Below are 18,426 nucleotides of genomic sequence, written 5' to 3'. Positions count from 1 at the left end.
ATGAAAATCAAATGGCCGTCATTCAAAAGGTATGAGGTCATGAAACCTTTCATTGCTAAACCAATGACACTAGGACCTATGACCACAATGACGCTGAAGAAGAGTAATAGAATGTTACTCGAAACGTCCGGAAATAAATATCCAAATTCTATCCAGTTGTAGAGTTTGAATTCTCTTCATGTATTGCCTACCTGGATGTCTAACCTTCATAAAGTTTACGTACCTGTGTATGTTTGTCCTCCAGTGTTGAAGGAGCCGACGAGCACCCTGGCGCCGAAGGATTCGTCATCTTGGTCAGCGTAGGCCGCACCCTCAATCTGGATGTTCCTGTTAAGAAGGGCCACCTCGGCCGCAATAGTGTAGGACTTGCCACTGAAGGTCTCACTGGAGTCTGAAGAAAAACAAAATTCATTTCTTTTTACGGGGTAACTAAGTACACACTGACTCCAACAGGTCTACAGGTTTGTTTATTTCTTTATTTGAAAGATCTCCATTGGTGACAGTACATGATACATACTTCACTAATTTTCCTGGAGTCGTAATCATAACAAACACATTGCATTACTTAACCTATTGATACACGCGTGTGCATTGTATTAGTTCAGTTACGTAGTTCTTAGAATTCCCACTCAACGTCACACAGTGTTGTAGGAGCCATCAGGGCACTGTAATTGATGCCTTTAAGTTTGCATGGCTTTTATTCTGCGGTAGGGAGAAAATGAAGAATTCCCGGTGCTATTAAGATTGCGTAAATTGTAGCACTTCAGTCAGTGGGCAAAAAGTTTAAGTTTGCGCTGAAGAGTTGCTAACATAAAATCACCGCAAACATTTCTGCATTGATTTACAGTATACTCACAGATATGCCTGTACTGAAGATTTGAGTCAAGGGTCAACGTCATCATGTCATCAGAGACATCCAGGATTGTGAATGTTTCAGTTTCCCAGGTACTGAAACCAGTGCTGCAAAAGAAGAACAAGAACTTCATTGCACCACAGTTGTAACTGGTACAATGTATGGCAACTTACGCACATAATAGTTGAACTATGATTGTTAATAGCGAAGAAGTATAAAGAACTAATCTAATCTATGATTAACAGAAGTGAGTGGATTTTCTCACATTCAACGTTTGTTGTTAAGAAACAAATTAAAGCAACAACAAAATCTGAGGACCTTAAAAATCAAAATTTTGGATTGTAGAATTTCGCTAGTGAGGCAAAAACTACAAATATTTAGAATTTGAACAATCTACATTCAGATTCACATTTGTAACGAATTTGTAACTTATTTCCAACATATTCCTGTAATTTTGTCACCTTTCTATCATTAATAAACCACGAAAAAGCAAAACGTGCGAAATCTGGCTTATTTGCATATTATTTCTGGTCCCCTACACCAAGAAATACCCAAATCGATCGTTGCGGTCGGAGATCGAGCACTACAGGAAAATCACCCCAAGAGAACAAACTTCAGAACTTTGCGCTTTTGATCTGATTCTGAAATAAATGAAGATAGAGTTTACTTACGGACTGATGACAATTTCCTCGCCCGGCTGCCAGTCCACAGGGTCCTGCAGAGTGATGGTGTTGTCACCAGCGTTAGCAGTTTGGGCCAGTTCAGTCCAGCTGGGATTCCGTGGGTTTCCAAACAAGTCCAGCCCTCCAAACACACCTGAACAGAATGAGCTGTAGTTTAATGCTTGACCATGCACTGCCTTTACTTAACAGCACATGCATTCGACCTTTTGTCACAGTCTAAGCAAGACTTAGTGTTAAGCGTGACAGGTTGTTCCGTGTAACATAACCAGCTGCTGCCATTTCCCTTGCCTAAAAAGCTGGTGTATTGCGCGGTTTCCAACATTGTACCCTTAAGATCGAGACATTGTAACAGTTACTTTTCAAAGTGAATCATTATGATGATACTTACCGACTGCCTTAGCTCCAACATTGGGACCACTGGGCAGGGGCATGTCAGGCGTGCTGTGGTCTCCGAGGAGACTGAGGACAACATTGCCCAGGTACGGCTCATCGGGCCAACCAACAACCAGTCTTCCTCCCTTATGAATGAAGTACAGATTAAAATACAATCCTTTGGTCACACCAATTTAATTTCTTGGTTAACGGATTTTTTTTAATTTCAACAAAAGAACCCCATAAAAACAGAAGGCTGGGGTGAAAACTTGCACCTGACCCTGTTCACACCATCAAACTGTGTGCACCAAAGTAAAGATTTTCCTCTGAGATTCTGTTTTCATGTTCATTTTGGAATTTAGCAGTTTTTCAAAAAATCCGTTAACCAAGAAATTAAATTGGTGTGGCCTTATGTACAATGTAAGACCTTTGAAGTAACACTACTAAAATAAATACACTTAAGTTTTGTTTTTCACTTCCCTTTCCCGTAAATTGCAGGTATTGCGTAATGTCACAAAAATGTAAAAAAAACTGTCTTTTAGAGTGTTTTAATGTCCTTCATGGCTAACAATCATTGACAAACAAAGACTTTTTCCCCAAATTTTGTGTCAGGCACAGTACCTGTCCAAGTCTTAAATTACACTTTTGAATAAGTATACATTCAGTGCGTATTTTGAGGCTAAAAACGGATGATTCTAACCACAAAGATGAAAATTTAGTACTCAGAAAATTGTATGTATAATACAATAAATTGTATATTACAAATATTGCCATATCTTTGACTTAGAGAAGCGTCTTTGCATTAGATACTGGAAGTCTCAATACTTAAGACATAGTTTATGTTTCCTGTTTAATATCATTGAAGTCACTGTTTAATTGGTCAGGTACAGGTACAAAATGTACAGGTCCTGTTATAAGGACACTTGAAATTACATTCAGGTACGCAGCCCTACCTGTATGAAGATGTGTGTAGCCTGCAGGGTGTAGTCGCGGGTATAGGGTTGGTTTGGGTCCCACAGTTCCAGAACTGTCACAATATGAAGCTGGCCAAGTGCAGGGAGATCGTTGTCACCAAGTACCAACCAGGGAACTTTTAAAAAAAGGACATGACATGGTTCATTCTTCCACAGGAAGGGTAAAAGCTGTTGGTAGCCGGCAGTGAGCTAAATTGTACAGCTTTATCAATCTTTTAAAAATCACATGATGTTAACATGAAATATGGTAAAACAATCCCAGAGCTTGAATTCCATCCTCAGCTCCATCATCACTTGCCTACCAGGGTAGAAAGAGCCAGTGGTAGCTACGGAAGATGGTACCCAAGCTAGCCTAGCGCAGACATGACTGATTGTAATACAAATAACAGTCTGCTTGATGAATAGGACCAGAACAGATGCAAATACTCTTACACTAATTCCGGACAACCTGTGATTTCTTCTGCTACTTTTAACCATTACTATTAATAGTGCTGAATATGGCTAACATGGTGATAACAAATATGTAGGTAACATTGATTTGTGAATTCTACGTTAGTTCTGCAGAATTCTGCACCATACAAACCAGAATTCTGCGCAGAATTTTGCAGCCATGACACAGAATTCTGTGGCCATATGCAGAATTCTGTGGCTATATGGAGATTGAAAGTTCCACAAAATGGAAGTATAAATCAAATATGTATCTGTTGTGTTGCCCAAGAGTATAATGCGATTGTAAACCCTGCATCAATTAAGCACTAGAAAGGCTCACTGTTATCTATCCTGAGGTCGACTCCAGCCGTAGGCACCAATGCACTCCGCTTTCTGTCGGGGGTAGACAGCAGACTAGGAACCAGGAAGCCATCTTCTAATTCGTTCCACTCAACGTCTGCGTCCCCATAGACGCTGTAGTCGGCAGGTCGATTCTCTGATGGAGGGGCCTCCGCCGGATCGATGGGTGCGATGCAGTCCTCAAATGCACAGCGGTACACCCTTGGGCTGACAGGTCTGTCCACGCCACCTCCTGATCCCTTGACTGGAAGAATACAATAGGTATACGTATTTATCTATTTATCTATTTATTTATTCGTTTGGCTGTATACACGGTACAACAGCCAAGGTTGCCCGACTAGCAGTAGCTATTGTAAGGGGCTAACCTTGCTGCACAATACATACATAATAGTATAAAATGGTCACATTAGTTAACAAGATAAAAAGGAGCATCATACAGGCATCAAAATCTCACAAGTAATATTATGTAGTAACATTCTCTAGATAACAAAGTATAAAATCTAAAGGGGAGTAAATCAACTTCAATACATGTATTATTATATTAATGAAAATGAAGTTTATTGCATATTCATGCCCCACTGCGGCTTAATGCTTAAAGTTCGATACAAGGGAGTTAAATAGTAAAACTATGCTATGTTCTCTCTTCCTATAGTTGTCTTCTCTCTCTGATAGTACCCGCGGTCGGGCAGTAGTATACACCCACCTAGATATGAGAAGACCTTAGTGGATTCATCAAAATGCCAGGCTCCATGATTGTCGGAGGCAGGATCGATCGCCCTGTCCAATTCTTCACTGTCATCTCCTATTACAGTGAAGCGATCAGGAGACTGGGCCAGTACATGGTTGATGATGATATATTCGTCTTCCTAAGATCAGGAAACAGGTATGACATTCTGTCAGTGAGTGAAAATACCTTCTTGGCAATTGGAAATAAACTTCACACAAAATTTTTTGACAGTAGTCATCTTTGGCGTTTGACCTTTGAATGTAGGATTGTGACAAATATGATATGATAGTAAAGGGTAATAAACAAGCTTGCCAAACGATACATAATACTATACAGTTGATAATTTAAAAGTAATAACAGACTGAGATATAATTGAGCAAATTTATCTTTCTAGTGCATATTAAACATGAAGTGTTCTAACAGTAGATGGTACAAACCTTTCAAAAATTGTTATATTAAGACAGTGAGAGATTGTGTAAACACAGACTTGGCTTGATTTTCAGCTTGCTAATTGCCAGAACCCACCATTGACAAGGATCTATAGTAGCTGTACAATCATATGGTACCTTTTCTACTACATGTACAAGTAAGTTAATCCACAACATTACTATTCAAAAGAATGTCCCAAAACTGTTGTCATAACCAGTCATGAGTGCGTATGGCGGCTTAAGTATCCAACACATCATCCTCACAAATAGAATTTCATCTTTTTTCTGGATGAAAGTTGAAATGAAGGACCTGGATCAACATTTTCCCACAGTTTGAAGACCCTGTTTGCTCCTAGATATCAATGATTTACAAGTTCATGACTGTATTCATGAACGAAAAAAAGGATTCATATAGACATCCATTCTCACCATCAACTGGTAGAACGTTGCATCGTAGCTGATGTTGACAAGGTGTTCCGAATACTCCCAATACATGCTGTAAACTTCCCCTTCCACTAGATCAGCCATCCAGCCCATCGGGTGGGTCATTCTCTTGTGTGCCCAGGGAATACTGGTAGAACCATAGTCGTTTGTCAGAATGAGATCTCTGGCCTCAAGAGTAGCAACAGGCTGGGCATTGTTGAGGGCAAAACGCCTCAATCTGTAAGCAACAGAGGTGAGTTTTCCGTGAATAGTTTCATCAGGTTGGTAAGTCACTGAATAAGAAGACGCAAAGTATTTACATATTATATACACTGTTAAAGGGAATGGCATCCACAATGCGGTCCCAACACACTCCTGTACGTTTGGGACCGCATTGTGGATACCGTTGCCTGTAACAGTGTATATAATATGTAAATACTTTGCGTTTGGGAACGCATCTATAAGCAGCGACACCTCTGCTGCAGTGCAATGTGAACCAGCCAGAATTGCCTTGATGAAGGTGACAGATGGTCACCGAAACGTTGGTTGAATAAATCACTTGGTGAATGTGTAAAAAGAGTCTTTTCATTCAGAGGTGAGTTTTGCCCTACGTTAGGAACAGAAAGTAACAAGGAATTCTTGAATGTCTGTTGAATACAGTTGTCCAGCTGGTAAGTTCTTATCAGTTTGACATTTAAAAAAATGCTGAAAGCAAAAGGTAGAAGACTAGTTAAAGTATCTTAATTGATAATATGCATGGATTGGAATAATGATATTATTGCTTGTGTAAATAATATGAATTTTGCATAGTTACCCATTCTATGTAAAATTTGTCATAATTTTCCGTTGGCCATCCTGAAAGGCACACAAAGACACTGGGAGGGCTAATATTTTTCTAGGATAGAAATTACAATAGAAAGGAATATCATGATCATTTCATAAGTAAGAAGTAAATATTGATAATAATATCAAAATTTTGATTTGGCCATCATGAGGCGTGCTAAGATTCTGAGAGGGCTAATCCAGAAAAAAGAAAGCAGAAAGGAATATCATCTCATGAATAAAGCCCCCCCGTCGTGCTGGCGTCGTCGCTGCCACGATTGAATTCACAAAGCACTCAACAAATTTCAGCTACAAAAAAAAGAATCTTTTCAAGCTTTGCGTGTTTTGATGTCATTTTGGTCATACTTGTACGTTTTGAATGATATTCCCATTATAAAGTCAAGGGTAACACAAATCCAGTTTAGGACGCAGCGCCGCCGCCAGCGTGCCACGGGTCCCGTGAGAGGGGGGCTTAATGCTTGAGTCAGATTTCCCAGCCGGGACCCGGCCGGGCTGTTTGCGGAAACGAAAAATTAAAATGTATATCAATAAATATGCATAAGCAATGCTCTTGAATAATTTTTTGGTACGTTTTGTGCTTTTTGTTGTCTTTTATATCATACTCTTTGTTCCCAAACACTGCCCGGCCGGGCCCCGGATTGAAAATGTGACCCAAGCATTAGAAGTAAAATATAAATCACTAACTTGACGGCTGGATCTGTGCAGACACTGCCGGGGTAGCGTCCTACACTGAACTCCTCACTCTCTGTGCAGCTCGGTGGCAGGATTTCTGATGAGGGAACAACAGAACCGCCAGCTGTGCCCGTTAGGCTGCCATCCACATCCCAGAGGACGCTCTCATGCTCCCATTCGAAGGAAACCTTGTTCGGGGACTGAGAAAAGGTGATGCCTGATGTCCTAAAAAAAATATTTAAGAAAACTAAACACAGTGTGGTATTGAAACTTGCCCTTTTTCAAAATTCTTTTTTTTAACGAATTCGCTCAGTGCTAGGCTGTAGGAGGCCACTCATCTAAGCACTGAGCTACATGTAATTATTACTGTAGCAGCATCTCTTCACCCTAGGTCAGAAAAATCATCGGTTCTGTAAATCACTTGCCGCCACCGTGAAATAAAAGTTCAGAGAAAATGTCGATTTTTCTTATTACACCGTGAAACCGAACATGAGGTGAAACATAAGGCATACATGCATATATGTGATACAAACGATGAATGTTGCTAGTCTTCCATAATTTTTTGATGGTCACCGCCCTAGACATTGATAGGTGTGGGAACTTGCTCTGAATTGAATTTTGAGTCGAAGAATAAATATTTCTCACAGATAATGAGCAAATTGTTCAGGGAAGTGTATGCAAGCTTCTCTTCCATCTCTTTCCAATACAGCAGAACTACAGCATCTCCATGACAGCACATTATGTTCTTTTACTGCTATGAGGGTCCATGTCACTTTCACATTTGCAAAATTGTAATATCTTCGACATAGTCCACACTTTCATTCACTGTCAGGTAGATTCTCGTCATTGATAGATCACCAACTTGTCTTGTTTACATTCATTTTTCTTTTATACATTCTGTATGTATCTTGTCATTGTGTTTTACTCTTAATTTTTTAATGTTCTTGAGTAGGAGACGTTGTAATTTCAAGCAATTGTGCTTTTTGCCTGATACTCGTTGAATATTATGTGAATAAATAAGTATGCCATCTTGACAGTGATCGACTTACTTGGCTACAAAACCAGAGCACAAGTCGTTACAGGTTCCGTCAATTCTGACGACTGCTATAGCGGCGGCCCCATCTCGGTCGAAGTTGACCAATGTTGTGTCCTCAACACCAAAGTATGGACCGAATGGGACTTTAATTCCACCTGAAACAATTGTCAATCAGTAAAACTGCAAACCTGTGCCTATATATAAATAGGTTTACATTAGTCTACTGGAAAGTCAGCAAACAAAAAATCATACAACATGGATGCATACAGCAGTAAGTGAATTTTTTAAAAGTATTAGATCTATAGAGTTTATAATTTATCATGCATGACTCCCTGATGAATCAATCTAGCGATAATTTTATATTTCAAAGCTAAATATGACAAATGCAAAATATCATTTGTATGAATAAAAACATGGAAGTTAAGTTAAACGTAAAATGTACAAACTAGGTATTGTGCATACGTCTTTATCTAACGGTATCTAATATAAACATGTTAAACATATCATCATATTATGGCGTTGTGCGTCACACAAAGATCGCACACACACATTCAAGCACGTCTACTCACTGCTAGTGTATTCTGGCTTCTGTTAAGTTACATCTGGTTGGAGGGTTCATACTGCATCAGTGTTGTGTTACTAGGAATGGCCGACCTAGAGTACTATATGTTTCACATCTCTACACATATTTACCTTGCGTGCACTCATCTGCACCAGCCAGTGCAGTGTGTCCGACGATGAACGAGTCTGTAACCTGTGACAGCCACCAGTCGTTCACATTCTTGGACCTCTTATATTCGATCCCAGCCTTCTCGTTGTCCACCATGGTGAAGTCGGTTAAGGTGATGGCCCCACCGTTTACCACTTCTGCACCTTTCTCACATCTGTAGGTTTGAAACACAAGAGGTGAGGAGAACAGTCTGCTGGCTCCCAAGATCGAACCCGGGCCCGCCAGCCAATAGGCCGCACGCCATAACCCCTAGGCTAAAAGGTCCAGACCATTCAGACAGGTCATACCAGGTGATCATTATACGGTTCGTTTTTGCGCGGTCTCAAAATACTCAAAGTGTGAAGTTATCACACAAATGTGCTAAACAGTGTTAGTAAATGGCACTACAATAATGATTTTAAGAATTTTCTATTTCCATATTTTGGGCCCTAATATCGTCTTTAAGGTGAATGTTCAGACCTCCAGGCGGTTAAGCTCCTGAAGACGGCAGGCTCTGGCTCCCCCCATTGGCTTCCATCCTTGGTTGGAAAGTAGTCCTCGAAGATCCACAGGCCGAACCACCCCTGGGAGTGGAAGGTGTTGTTGTAGAACACTCCGAGTGGAACGTGGATTGGGGCGAAGTCGTTTTCTGGATCGAACGATGCGCCATGGACGTGTTGCTCCAATGCGTACCAGGCTCCAAAATGGGTCCCCCCTGCCACATGGTTGTGCTGTAACATGACAGAATCAACATGTTTAATGTTTAGTAAATAAATAGATACATAAACGCCCATGGTTGTTTTGTTTAAAATATGTCTGAACAATACAAACCAACCATGATGGTAATTTTTACATTAAGGATTCTGGCACCATTCAGTTCTCAAAAGTTTGTTTGTTTGTTAGTTTTTAATGGTCAGAAATTACCAGTGCAATGGCAACCTTTCTAGTGCTGAATTGATGCAGGGTTTACAATCACATACATGTACAACAGATACATATTTGCTCAACACATATTTGCTGCATTTTGTGGAACTGTCGCAAGAGTCTGGGTGACTGCCATTCGGCACCACCAGGTGACCTCAAAACGACCTTCCCCAACCGAAGCCAGGTACCCATTCACACCTGGGTGGAGTGAGGAAAGTCGTTTAAAGTGCCTTTCCCTAGGGCACAAGATTGGTGACATGACAGGGTTCGAACCCGCGACCACTTGGTTCTGAGCCGAACGCTCTGCCGTTGAGGTTACGCCACAGAACCCCATTTGTTTGTCAATAAACAATACATCTAGACACCACACACCTGTACAGTGTTGTTGGGATTGAGAAGCCACATGGCCGCTGGCATGATGTCATCATTCAAAAGACTGGTACTGGACCTGACGAAAGCTAAGAAATTGTACTGGAAGAAAAAAAGCATCGGTTATTAAGAGCTCCAGTTTGGTAGAAATCATAAAACGTAAGGTACAAAACCATCTGGCAATTTTGTTACATCAATTATAGAAAACACAAGATTCTGTGTAACTGATCAAAATAATTCTATTGTATGTCTCATAGTTGTATGTCTTGTGGTCATTGAGAACTCTCTAAAATTAAAAATCACAGTTCAAGCAAAAATGGTAAATATAAAGCGTCATCAAAAGTAGACCCTTCTGGAGTTTAGGACTCCTTTAATAAGTCAACAAGACACATACTTGTATGACATTTCCAGTTTCGATACCATCCTCGATGAAGATAGCTCCGCCCATGATGTCATAGATCACATTATGTTCCACCAGCAGGTTGTCTGTGCCGTGCACGACGACCGCCCGGTTGAAGCTGTGGTGGATGGAATTGCCACGCACGTAGGAGTTGCTCTTGTCACAGTTCAGATGGAAGTGAACAGCGTAGCGGCCCAGGCGGAACGCTTGCCCCATATTCGTGAACTGTGAGAAAAGACAGTATTAACATTAAAATATTTTTTTTATTTGCAAGTTCTTGCCCGAGGGCTAATTACAACATGAAACAATGCATAGCAAGGGTATACTGTACAGATAGTGCGAGTTGTGGGTTTTGGGAGGTTAACAGGGTTCTAGTTTTCTTTTCGTCAGTAAACGTTTGGAAATTGTGGTAAGTTTTGGTGGCTTCTTTAAAAAGCTCTTAAAAATCATAGTCCATGATGGTTGTCCGGACAGATTTTTCAATAAGTGTGGTGGGTTCTCTAACATGCTCAAGTTGTGACTGTCCGGATCCTTAAACAGGGGACCTCAATTTAACTTCCTATGCATCGTAGATGTTGCAAGTTCCACAAAATTCTCAAACTTGTTGTTTACACAAATAAGTTCCTAGTCTTAAAGTAACAAAAAAGGTATTACTAATAAAATCATAATTATTATCAAGCAATTTTGTTTCAGGCAATCTGGTTCAGTCTTGATAAGTGTGTGGAAAAAAAGAGAAGATTTTGAACCCGGAGTGCGGTGGCGATACCACCACTGCCAGCGCGAAATGACCGTTATTGGCAGGGTTACTGTACCCGCAGGACCGAAAATCGTCTGGCCACTTTACTTACCTCAACATACTCGATACGTGCGGTGATTGCAGTCATAACGCAGTCCGGTGGGTGCATCATGACATGCCCACCAAACTGATCGCTGCCGGTCTCCTCTCCAAAACGCCCTTGGAAGCAGGTCTGGGTGACAAACTCGCCTGTGAAATGGAAGTGAAGACAGGACAAAAAATGACATGATGTACAATGTATTCACACCTTTTTTCATCATCGTCGTCGTCGTCATCGTCATCGTCATCATCATCATCATCATCATCATCATCATCATCATCATCATCATCATCATCATCTTCATCATCATCATCATCATCATCATCATCATCATCATCATCATCATCATCATCATCATCATCATATCGGGTGACTTGCCCGGACTAAGGTTGCTCTCTCCCTCCAGGCGTCACGGTCTGCCATTAGTTGGTCTAGATCTTCAGACCTCACCCCTACATCCCCAGCAAGTTGGTCTATTTTTAACATTGCAAATATTGAACAAATTGGTGTTCATTTGATTGTTTCTTCGTTTAACTTTGTTTGCTTGTGTCAAATACAAAGTGTCTTAGTCTTACCGGTGTCAAAGCCCTCTGGACAGGCCTCGATCGTTTCGTCCCAGCCTTGAACACCATTTGAGCCTTCCACCACGATCGTCCTTCCCGTAAGGAGACCGACCTCAGCTTGGAAGCTCAGAGTCACACCGTCGACTGTTTCAAACTCACCCAAGTGCTCGTACTCAAGACTCTCTGAAAATCAGAAAAAGGTTCGGGTAACTTTCGTCAGTAATAGGAATAATGTGTGATCTATATATCTCAGTCTATAATGTTACAACACCTGGTTAATTTTATAACTGATTGCTTTGAAACTCTTTTTCCTTTTAAAACAACAGGAGCTAAATATAATTTAATTATTGACTTATTAGCATACAACCTTGTCTTGACTTAGTATTCTATTGAACCATCCTAAATTGTCTTCATGAAGAAATCTATTCAGAGTTTTGGTATAAATCTGGTTGTCCCACTGTCCTTTACTTTAGTCACTGACTGTCTAAAACGGCTGTTTCAATTTTTTTCCAGTTGCTTGAATAACTATTTTTGGCGAATAACGTGTTAAGCATGTTACCTGTGAGTATGACTGTGTGTCCATCATCGCTTACAGACTGAATTTCCTTCACTTCCGTCTCTCCCTGGGAGTGGCGATGTCCGGTGGTTGCTATGACAACACTGTCTCCGGCCTGCCAGGTCACCGCTTGTTCCAAGACCAGGGTGTCAGTCCCCGCGGCCGCTGTCTCAGCCAGCAGGGTCCAGGTATGGGTCACGGGCATGCCTAAACAATTAAGTTTCAGTTTCAGTTTATTTCTTTAAGCCAGAAATACATTTTACCTGTTGGCGCTTTTCAAAGATTCCTGGGGGGCTCAACCCCTTACATAGAAATACATAGCAACAATAAAAATGTCAAATAATTACAAATAATACAGGAATGAAGAATAACTGGAAAATATAACTATTTGTCAAACAACAGAAATCATGATTAGATAATAACTGAAACAACGATAACGTAATAGACTAGAAATATTGATTCAAAACATACCAAAACATTATGATTGCACGATAGAAATCTCAACAAGAGTACTTCAAGTTTATTTCTAACAAAGCAGTTAACATGGTTACACCAGCTTCATAGATACAGAACACCGATTATGTTGTTAATAAGCACCATTCTTGGTTTAAGTTAACTTAATACATGTACTGCTATGTGACACATGCGACAGAGCTGTTAAATGTTATAATTACTTGTAAGCATTCCGTTTTATTCTGCACTGTCTAAAATAGTCAATTTGTGTATATAATGTAAATATGAATGTTAACCTCTTAATTAAGCTAGTAGTGATCTCTATGTATGTTAAATGTAATGATTATGTTTTCCCCTAGGGTTGCCCTTTGTAATAGCTTAAGCTAGTTGGCCAACCCTGGCATGTAAATACACTGTACGTACATGCCAAACGAATAAACGAATAAACGAATAAGCACCATGAAGGTCCAATGTCCCTTCCCTCACAGCCAGAACCTTGGCACCGTAGATCGGCAGCTCCTTGGACCTCAGGTTTCCGTGGAGAGTTATGGTGGCCTGGTGTTGGAACGGATCTTCCTCTGTACCGACTTGGAAAAGCCCTCCGTTCACAACAAGGATGTACTCAGCTTGCAGATGCACATCCATCTCATCATAGAAGATTAGAGAACCACCTAGAGAAAGGTCAAATTGAATTCATTTTCGTGAAGAACTTTATTGCACGACAATTGTACACGGTACAGTGTATGGCAACAACTATCAAAACATAAAAAAAAAAATAGAGGTATAGAATGAAACTTGCCATCCTAATTAATAATACAACAGGGGATTGCATAATTCTTTGATATAGTGATACAATTGAGTGGGGCTAATCATTAATTTTTGGTATTTTTTTCTAATGATAACAGTGATAAAATGTCTAAATTTGGATGTGAGCTGCACATTTGATTTGGTTGTTCTTTCAGACCCTTGTAGTGCCTAGTGGCACATAGGGCAGAAATTTTCCTGTTTCAGTAACAGGCCGTATATTTTTATAGGGAAGGATTGCTATCCATTCTCCTTTAACATGCTCAAGCTACATGTACTATCTCTGTAACAGTAAACCATATTTTTTTGTCACAAAATGGTTATTTTAAAAGCAGTTTCCCTATGATCCTGATTCTTATTTCTGGTCGAAGATCATCACAAACTAAGGCCACACCAATTTATTTCCTTGGTTGTTGGATATCTTATGGTGAATGTATACAAAGGAGACATTGTAAAAGCAGAGAGCAGGGAGGAAAATTTCAATATTTCTTTTTACCGATCTCGCTCAATGCAAGGCCGTAAGAGGCCACTTCTCAGCATTGAACTTAAATTGAACTAATGTGGCATAGGTGAGAGACAGCGGTGTATGTTTGTTTTGAAGGTTTGTAGGTTGTATTCGGGGGGAAAGCAGTGGGCTGGGAGGGAATTCCAGAGTTTTGCAGTTCGTGGGAAAAAGCTGTAGAATGACTTAGAGGACTGTATGACTGTAAGCACTCCATAAAACTGAGCACCAAGCCATAAACCTGGTCCTTGGGCTTTGTTGTCATTATGCATTTCGAGTTAAGTATATTTTTCATCAAATCAGACAACCAACAAATTAAATTGGTGTGGGCTAATTGTCACAATAGCAACAGAGACATTTTTCTTTTTTGAGAGACCAAATGGGACACTCTATTTCTCATGTACCATCAATGAGCAGCATGGGGTGTCCCTGTGGTGTAGTGGTCTACGCTTCTGTTACTAGCCACATCTGGTTCAAATTACTTGGACCAGAAGGACTGGGGTTCAAGCCCATGTAGGACACCTCTGGACAAGAGGCGCATTGAGTCATACCAAAGACTTAATAAAAATGGTACATATTTTGAAACAGTATGGAAGTTAAACACACTCCACTGCCAGTGGACTAGCCCCCTGCTACAGTGATTGCACCACAGTGTGGCCCAGGGTTATGAAACGGGGATGGGCACCGCCCTATACACCTTATGGTGTGGGAGGATTTTAACTTTTTAACTAACCATCAATGAGCAGCATCTTCAGTACAGGTGTGTCAGTGTCCAGCAGAAGAGTCTGCCCCTCCTCCACAATGATGAAGTCTCCCTCGGCAGGTAAGGCAGCCTCGCCTCCGCCCCAGGTGTACACGGAAGACCACCTGTCCACGTAGTAGAAGTCTGCATTGTCCTGGAAAAGTGTGCACAAGGTCGAATAACTTTCATGGCATAGAGTTACATATAAGACATTGGCGACACCTCAGGAGCGGAGATGATATTACAGCATTGTACTTTGTACACCCCAGGTGTACACGGAAGACCACCTGTCCACATAGTAGAAGTCTGCATTGTCCTGCAAAAGTGTGGACAAGTCTGAATAACTTTTCTTGCATAGAGGTACATAAGGTTTTTTGGCGACACCTCAGGAGTGGAGATGATATTACAGCATTGTACTTTGTACACCCCAGGTGTACACGGAAGACCACCTGTCCACATAGTAGAAGTCTGCATTGTCCTGCAAAAGTGTGGACAAGTCTGAATAACTTTTCTTGCATAGAGGTACATAAGGTTTTTTGGCGACACCTCAGGAGTGGAGATGATATTACAGCATTGTACTTTGTACACCCCAGGTGTACACGGAAGACCACCTGTCCACGTAGTAGAAGTCTGCATTGTCCTGGAAAAGTGTGCACATGAGTCTTAATAACTTTTATTGCATAGAGTTACATATAAGATTTGGCGACACCTCAGGAGCGGAGATGATATTACAGCATTGTACTTTGTACATCCCAGGTGTACACGGAAGACCACCTGTCCACGTAGTAGAAGTCTGCATTGTCCTGCAAAAGTGCGCACAAGTTCAAATAACTTTTCTTGGCATAGAGTGTAACATAAGATTTTTGGCTACAACTCAGGAGTGGAGATGATATTACAGCATTGTACTTTGTATATGATAGCAGAATGATAGCGAATGCTGTCTAGTTGCTTGAGTAACTATTTTGGGCACACCAACAATAATGAACAGATAGGAATGGCGATGTTTTACCTGCGTGGCAATTCCATTTGGGCCCTCTGCCCTGACCTTGGCCTCCACGCTCCCTTGGCGGGCTCCGGTCACACACGTAACCCAATCATCCGCCCCGTCCGTGATGTCACAGGCACTCCCAGCAATGGTCACGCTGCTGACACCTCTGCGAGAATGCAAATTTAAAAAAAATTACTGTAATTCTTGTTTCTTTCACTGTAACTTTATGTTCACTGTCTTCACGGTGACCTCTGTACCGTGAACTTATCATCACCGTGAAAAAAAGCTGTTGTTATTATACATGATTCCTTCACACAACGATGTTAGTATCCATTCTCCAAAATATTTTTTTGAAATTTACGGCATATATTTGCTCAATTTACAGCTGTTTTGTACGAGTTACAGTATAGTCCAAAACTATATTCTTGTTGGAAACGAAAATTGATGAAAATTTATGCATTTTTCCATTTTTCATTTCAACTTTAATTCAGGCACCTGGCACATATAGTACAACATACAAAGGAGAAAGACTACATAAAAATACAATACAATATAACTAACTTATACTATCTGATGCGAGCGCTAATGTCATCCACATGGCCTAACTGTTAACAAAGTGCCATAATTGCCCTTGCACACTCAGGAAACTTACCCCATGAACACACATCTGAAGATGATTTAATTTGATTTGATTCATTTGGATGTATCAAAACAAAGCAATCTGGAGGCTATCATAGAGGGCTAGCCCTGGTAACTGGACAACATACAACATACAATAGAAATAGACTTGGTGTATGCTCCTACTGTTAAGAGTATGAAACATGGTACAATTGCTAAACTGAAAAAATTATTCCAACACTAAGGTATAAACAGATCCAATTTTCAACGACCACTGTTGCCTTTGTCAGGATCAATCATTATAATGATCAATCCTTATTGATCCTAAGGAAGGCAACCGTGGTCGTTGAAAATTAGTAGGTATACACGGATCAAATTTTCAGCGACCACTGTTGCCTTTGTCAGGATCAATCATTATAATGATCAATCCTTATTGATCCTTAGGAAGGCAACAGTGGTCGTTGAAAATTTGATCCGTGTATACCTGAGTGTTGGAAGAAAGTTTAGCAGTGTATACAAAGATGAGCTTCCATGATGATAATTTGATATGAAACATGATGATGATGATGAACAGATTACCCCAAGTTACTCCCTGTGATGGTGATGGGGGTTCCTCCTGCGGTGCCGCCCAGGCTGGGGGACACCGAGTCGATGACGGGGGTCAGGCTACTGTCGTAGGTGAACGCAGCGGCCAGCGACGTGGTGATACCATTGTCCACAACTTCCACATCGCAGGCAACTTGGGCAGAGCCACCTGGAATACACACAGTTAGAGAATGTGTAAGTTTTGTACAATGAACGCAGTGGAAAATGAAATACATTTCATTTGCCAATGCCCTCTATATGAGGCCGAAAGAAACGATTTATATAAAACAGCTTCCGTTAATTCAACTAGCTTTTACCATTTGAATAGCTTACAAAAATCCATATCACTACTAAAATCAACAAACCCACTTACGATGAAAAACGTGGGTCTCTTCATTTTCCACTGCCTTCAAAAAAGAAGTCAAACCCAACCATAGTCAACCTTTAGTTAACTTAGAACTTTGACAGTAGTCTAGATAACTATTTTTGATTCCCATGTATTCCCATGTACGTGTACTTGTTTGTCTGCAATTAGCCTTCGGGCATGAACTTGCAATAAAGTTATTTTATATATATATAGAGAGCTGTGTACCGGTACAATCAATTTGATACAGGTCCAAAACACCTGAACCATGGTGTACCAATAATGTACCAGTACAAATCAGTTCAAGCCTGACAAGGATGACATTTTATTTTTTCATTTTATCTTATTTATACTGGGAAATACTCTCAGGCAAGCCTGTTTTTCAGGTACCCCTGGTTTCACAATTAATAAAATCACAAACTACGTCTAACGGGCAAGAGGATGGCAACTTTGACAGATAAAACCACCATGAAATTACCATGGCGGTGCACTGAATACTCCTGTAGCACAGAATGAACTTTAAACAAGGCCTGAGTCAAATTTTCATCTTTGTTTTCACCTGGAATACACACAATGCTTTAAGAATGTCTAAACCTTGAAATGTAGCAAACATCATACGAGTCAAGAGTAGACATGTCTTTATCGACCCTACTAACACTTACATGTAGGTCCCATTTGCGCCAGTGCCCATTGGGGGAGTAGTACCAGCGGGCCCTGAAGCCACAAATTTGTTCTGTTGGACCGCCAGGTACTGGTGCAGCACCTCCCGGTGCTCGCATGATTACCTCACATTGTGTTCGTCTCTTGATTTCTACAACACATTCTCTTTACACATGCCAAACGAGGGAGTTTCCTTGTAACATTTTCACAGCGACACTAACCATTATTAGCTGGCAGCGTGCACTCTATCTGTGAAGGTCCGGTGCTGCTGACTGGGCAGGGCTCACCACAAACGGTAGCAACAGTGCTGCTAGAAAACCCACTTCCGCCCAGTGTCAGAGTGAGTCCTCCTCCCAAGCTTCCTGTAACAAAGAGAGCAGGTTGTTGGACGAGAGCAAAGCTACGTCAGGACAGCATAGCTCTTACAACATTATCTTTACTGTATCCTGTACGTCTTGCAATACATGTTTATTTTTACTGTATCCTGTACATGTATGTCTTACGATACATGTTTATCTTTACTGCCACTTGTTGCCTTTGTGGTAGGATTCAC

General features: G+C 40.8%; 1 protein-coding gene across 1 annotated transcript in view; it reads right to left on the bottom strand.

Moving 5' to 3' along the window:
• The window catches only part of LOC136448665 (fibrocystin-L-like), a 78,665-nt gene that overhangs the window by 21,321 nt on the left and 38,918 nt on the right, over nucleotides 1–18,426 (bottom strand). Inside the window, exons 41-62 of the mRNA XM_066448305.1 lie at nucleotides 18,095–18,235; nucleotides 16,844–17,018; nucleotides 15,668–15,812; nucleotides 14,650–14,812; nucleotides 13,069–13,281; nucleotides 12,161–12,364; nucleotides 11,614–11,784; nucleotides 11,051–11,187; nucleotides 10,197–10,427; nucleotides 9,806–9,904; nucleotides 8,990–9,240; nucleotides 8,494–8,684; nucleotides 7,814–7,955; nucleotides 6,777–6,989; nucleotides 5,256–5,487; nucleotides 4,375–4,537; nucleotides 3,652–3,915; nucleotides 2,862–2,998; nucleotides 1,925–2,054; nucleotides 1,525–1,669; nucleotides 857–960; nucleotides 224–391 (exon numbers count right to left, since the gene is read on the bottom strand). Coding sequence (XP_066304402.1) covers nucleotides 224–391; nucleotides 857–960; nucleotides 1,525–1,669; nucleotides 1,925–2,054; nucleotides 2,862–2,998; nucleotides 3,652–3,915; nucleotides 4,375–4,537; nucleotides 5,256–5,487; nucleotides 6,777–6,989; nucleotides 7,814–7,955; nucleotides 8,494–8,684; nucleotides 8,990–9,240; nucleotides 9,806–9,904; nucleotides 10,197–10,427; nucleotides 11,051–11,187; nucleotides 11,614–11,784; nucleotides 12,161–12,364; nucleotides 13,069–13,281; nucleotides 14,650–14,812; nucleotides 15,668–15,812; nucleotides 16,844–17,018; nucleotides 18,095–18,235 — 3,819 coding nt within the window. The remainder of the gene's footprint in view (nucleotides 1–223; nucleotides 392–856; nucleotides 961–1,524; nucleotides 1,670–1,924; nucleotides 2,055–2,861; nucleotides 2,999–3,651; nucleotides 3,916–4,374; nucleotides 4,538–5,255; nucleotides 5,488–6,776; nucleotides 6,990–7,813; nucleotides 7,956–8,493; nucleotides 8,685–8,989; nucleotides 9,241–9,805; nucleotides 9,905–10,196; nucleotides 10,428–11,050; nucleotides 11,188–11,613; nucleotides 11,785–12,160; nucleotides 12,365–13,068; nucleotides 13,282–14,649; nucleotides 14,813–15,667; nucleotides 15,813–16,843; nucleotides 17,019–18,094; nucleotides 18,236–18,426) is intronic.

The sequence above is a fragment of the Branchiostoma lanceolatum genome, chromosome 14, assembly GCF_035083965.1.
Source record: "Branchiostoma lanceolatum isolate klBraLanc5 chromosome 14, klBraLanc5.hap2, whole genome shotgun sequence".
In the NCBI taxonomy this organism is placed as follows: domain Eukaryota; kingdom Metazoa; phylum Chordata; class Leptocardii; order Amphioxiformes; family Branchiostomatidae; genus Branchiostoma; species Branchiostoma lanceolatum.
The sequence above is the reverse complement of the archived record's forward strand: the minus strand, read 5'-3'. Positions and strand labels throughout refer to the sequence as shown.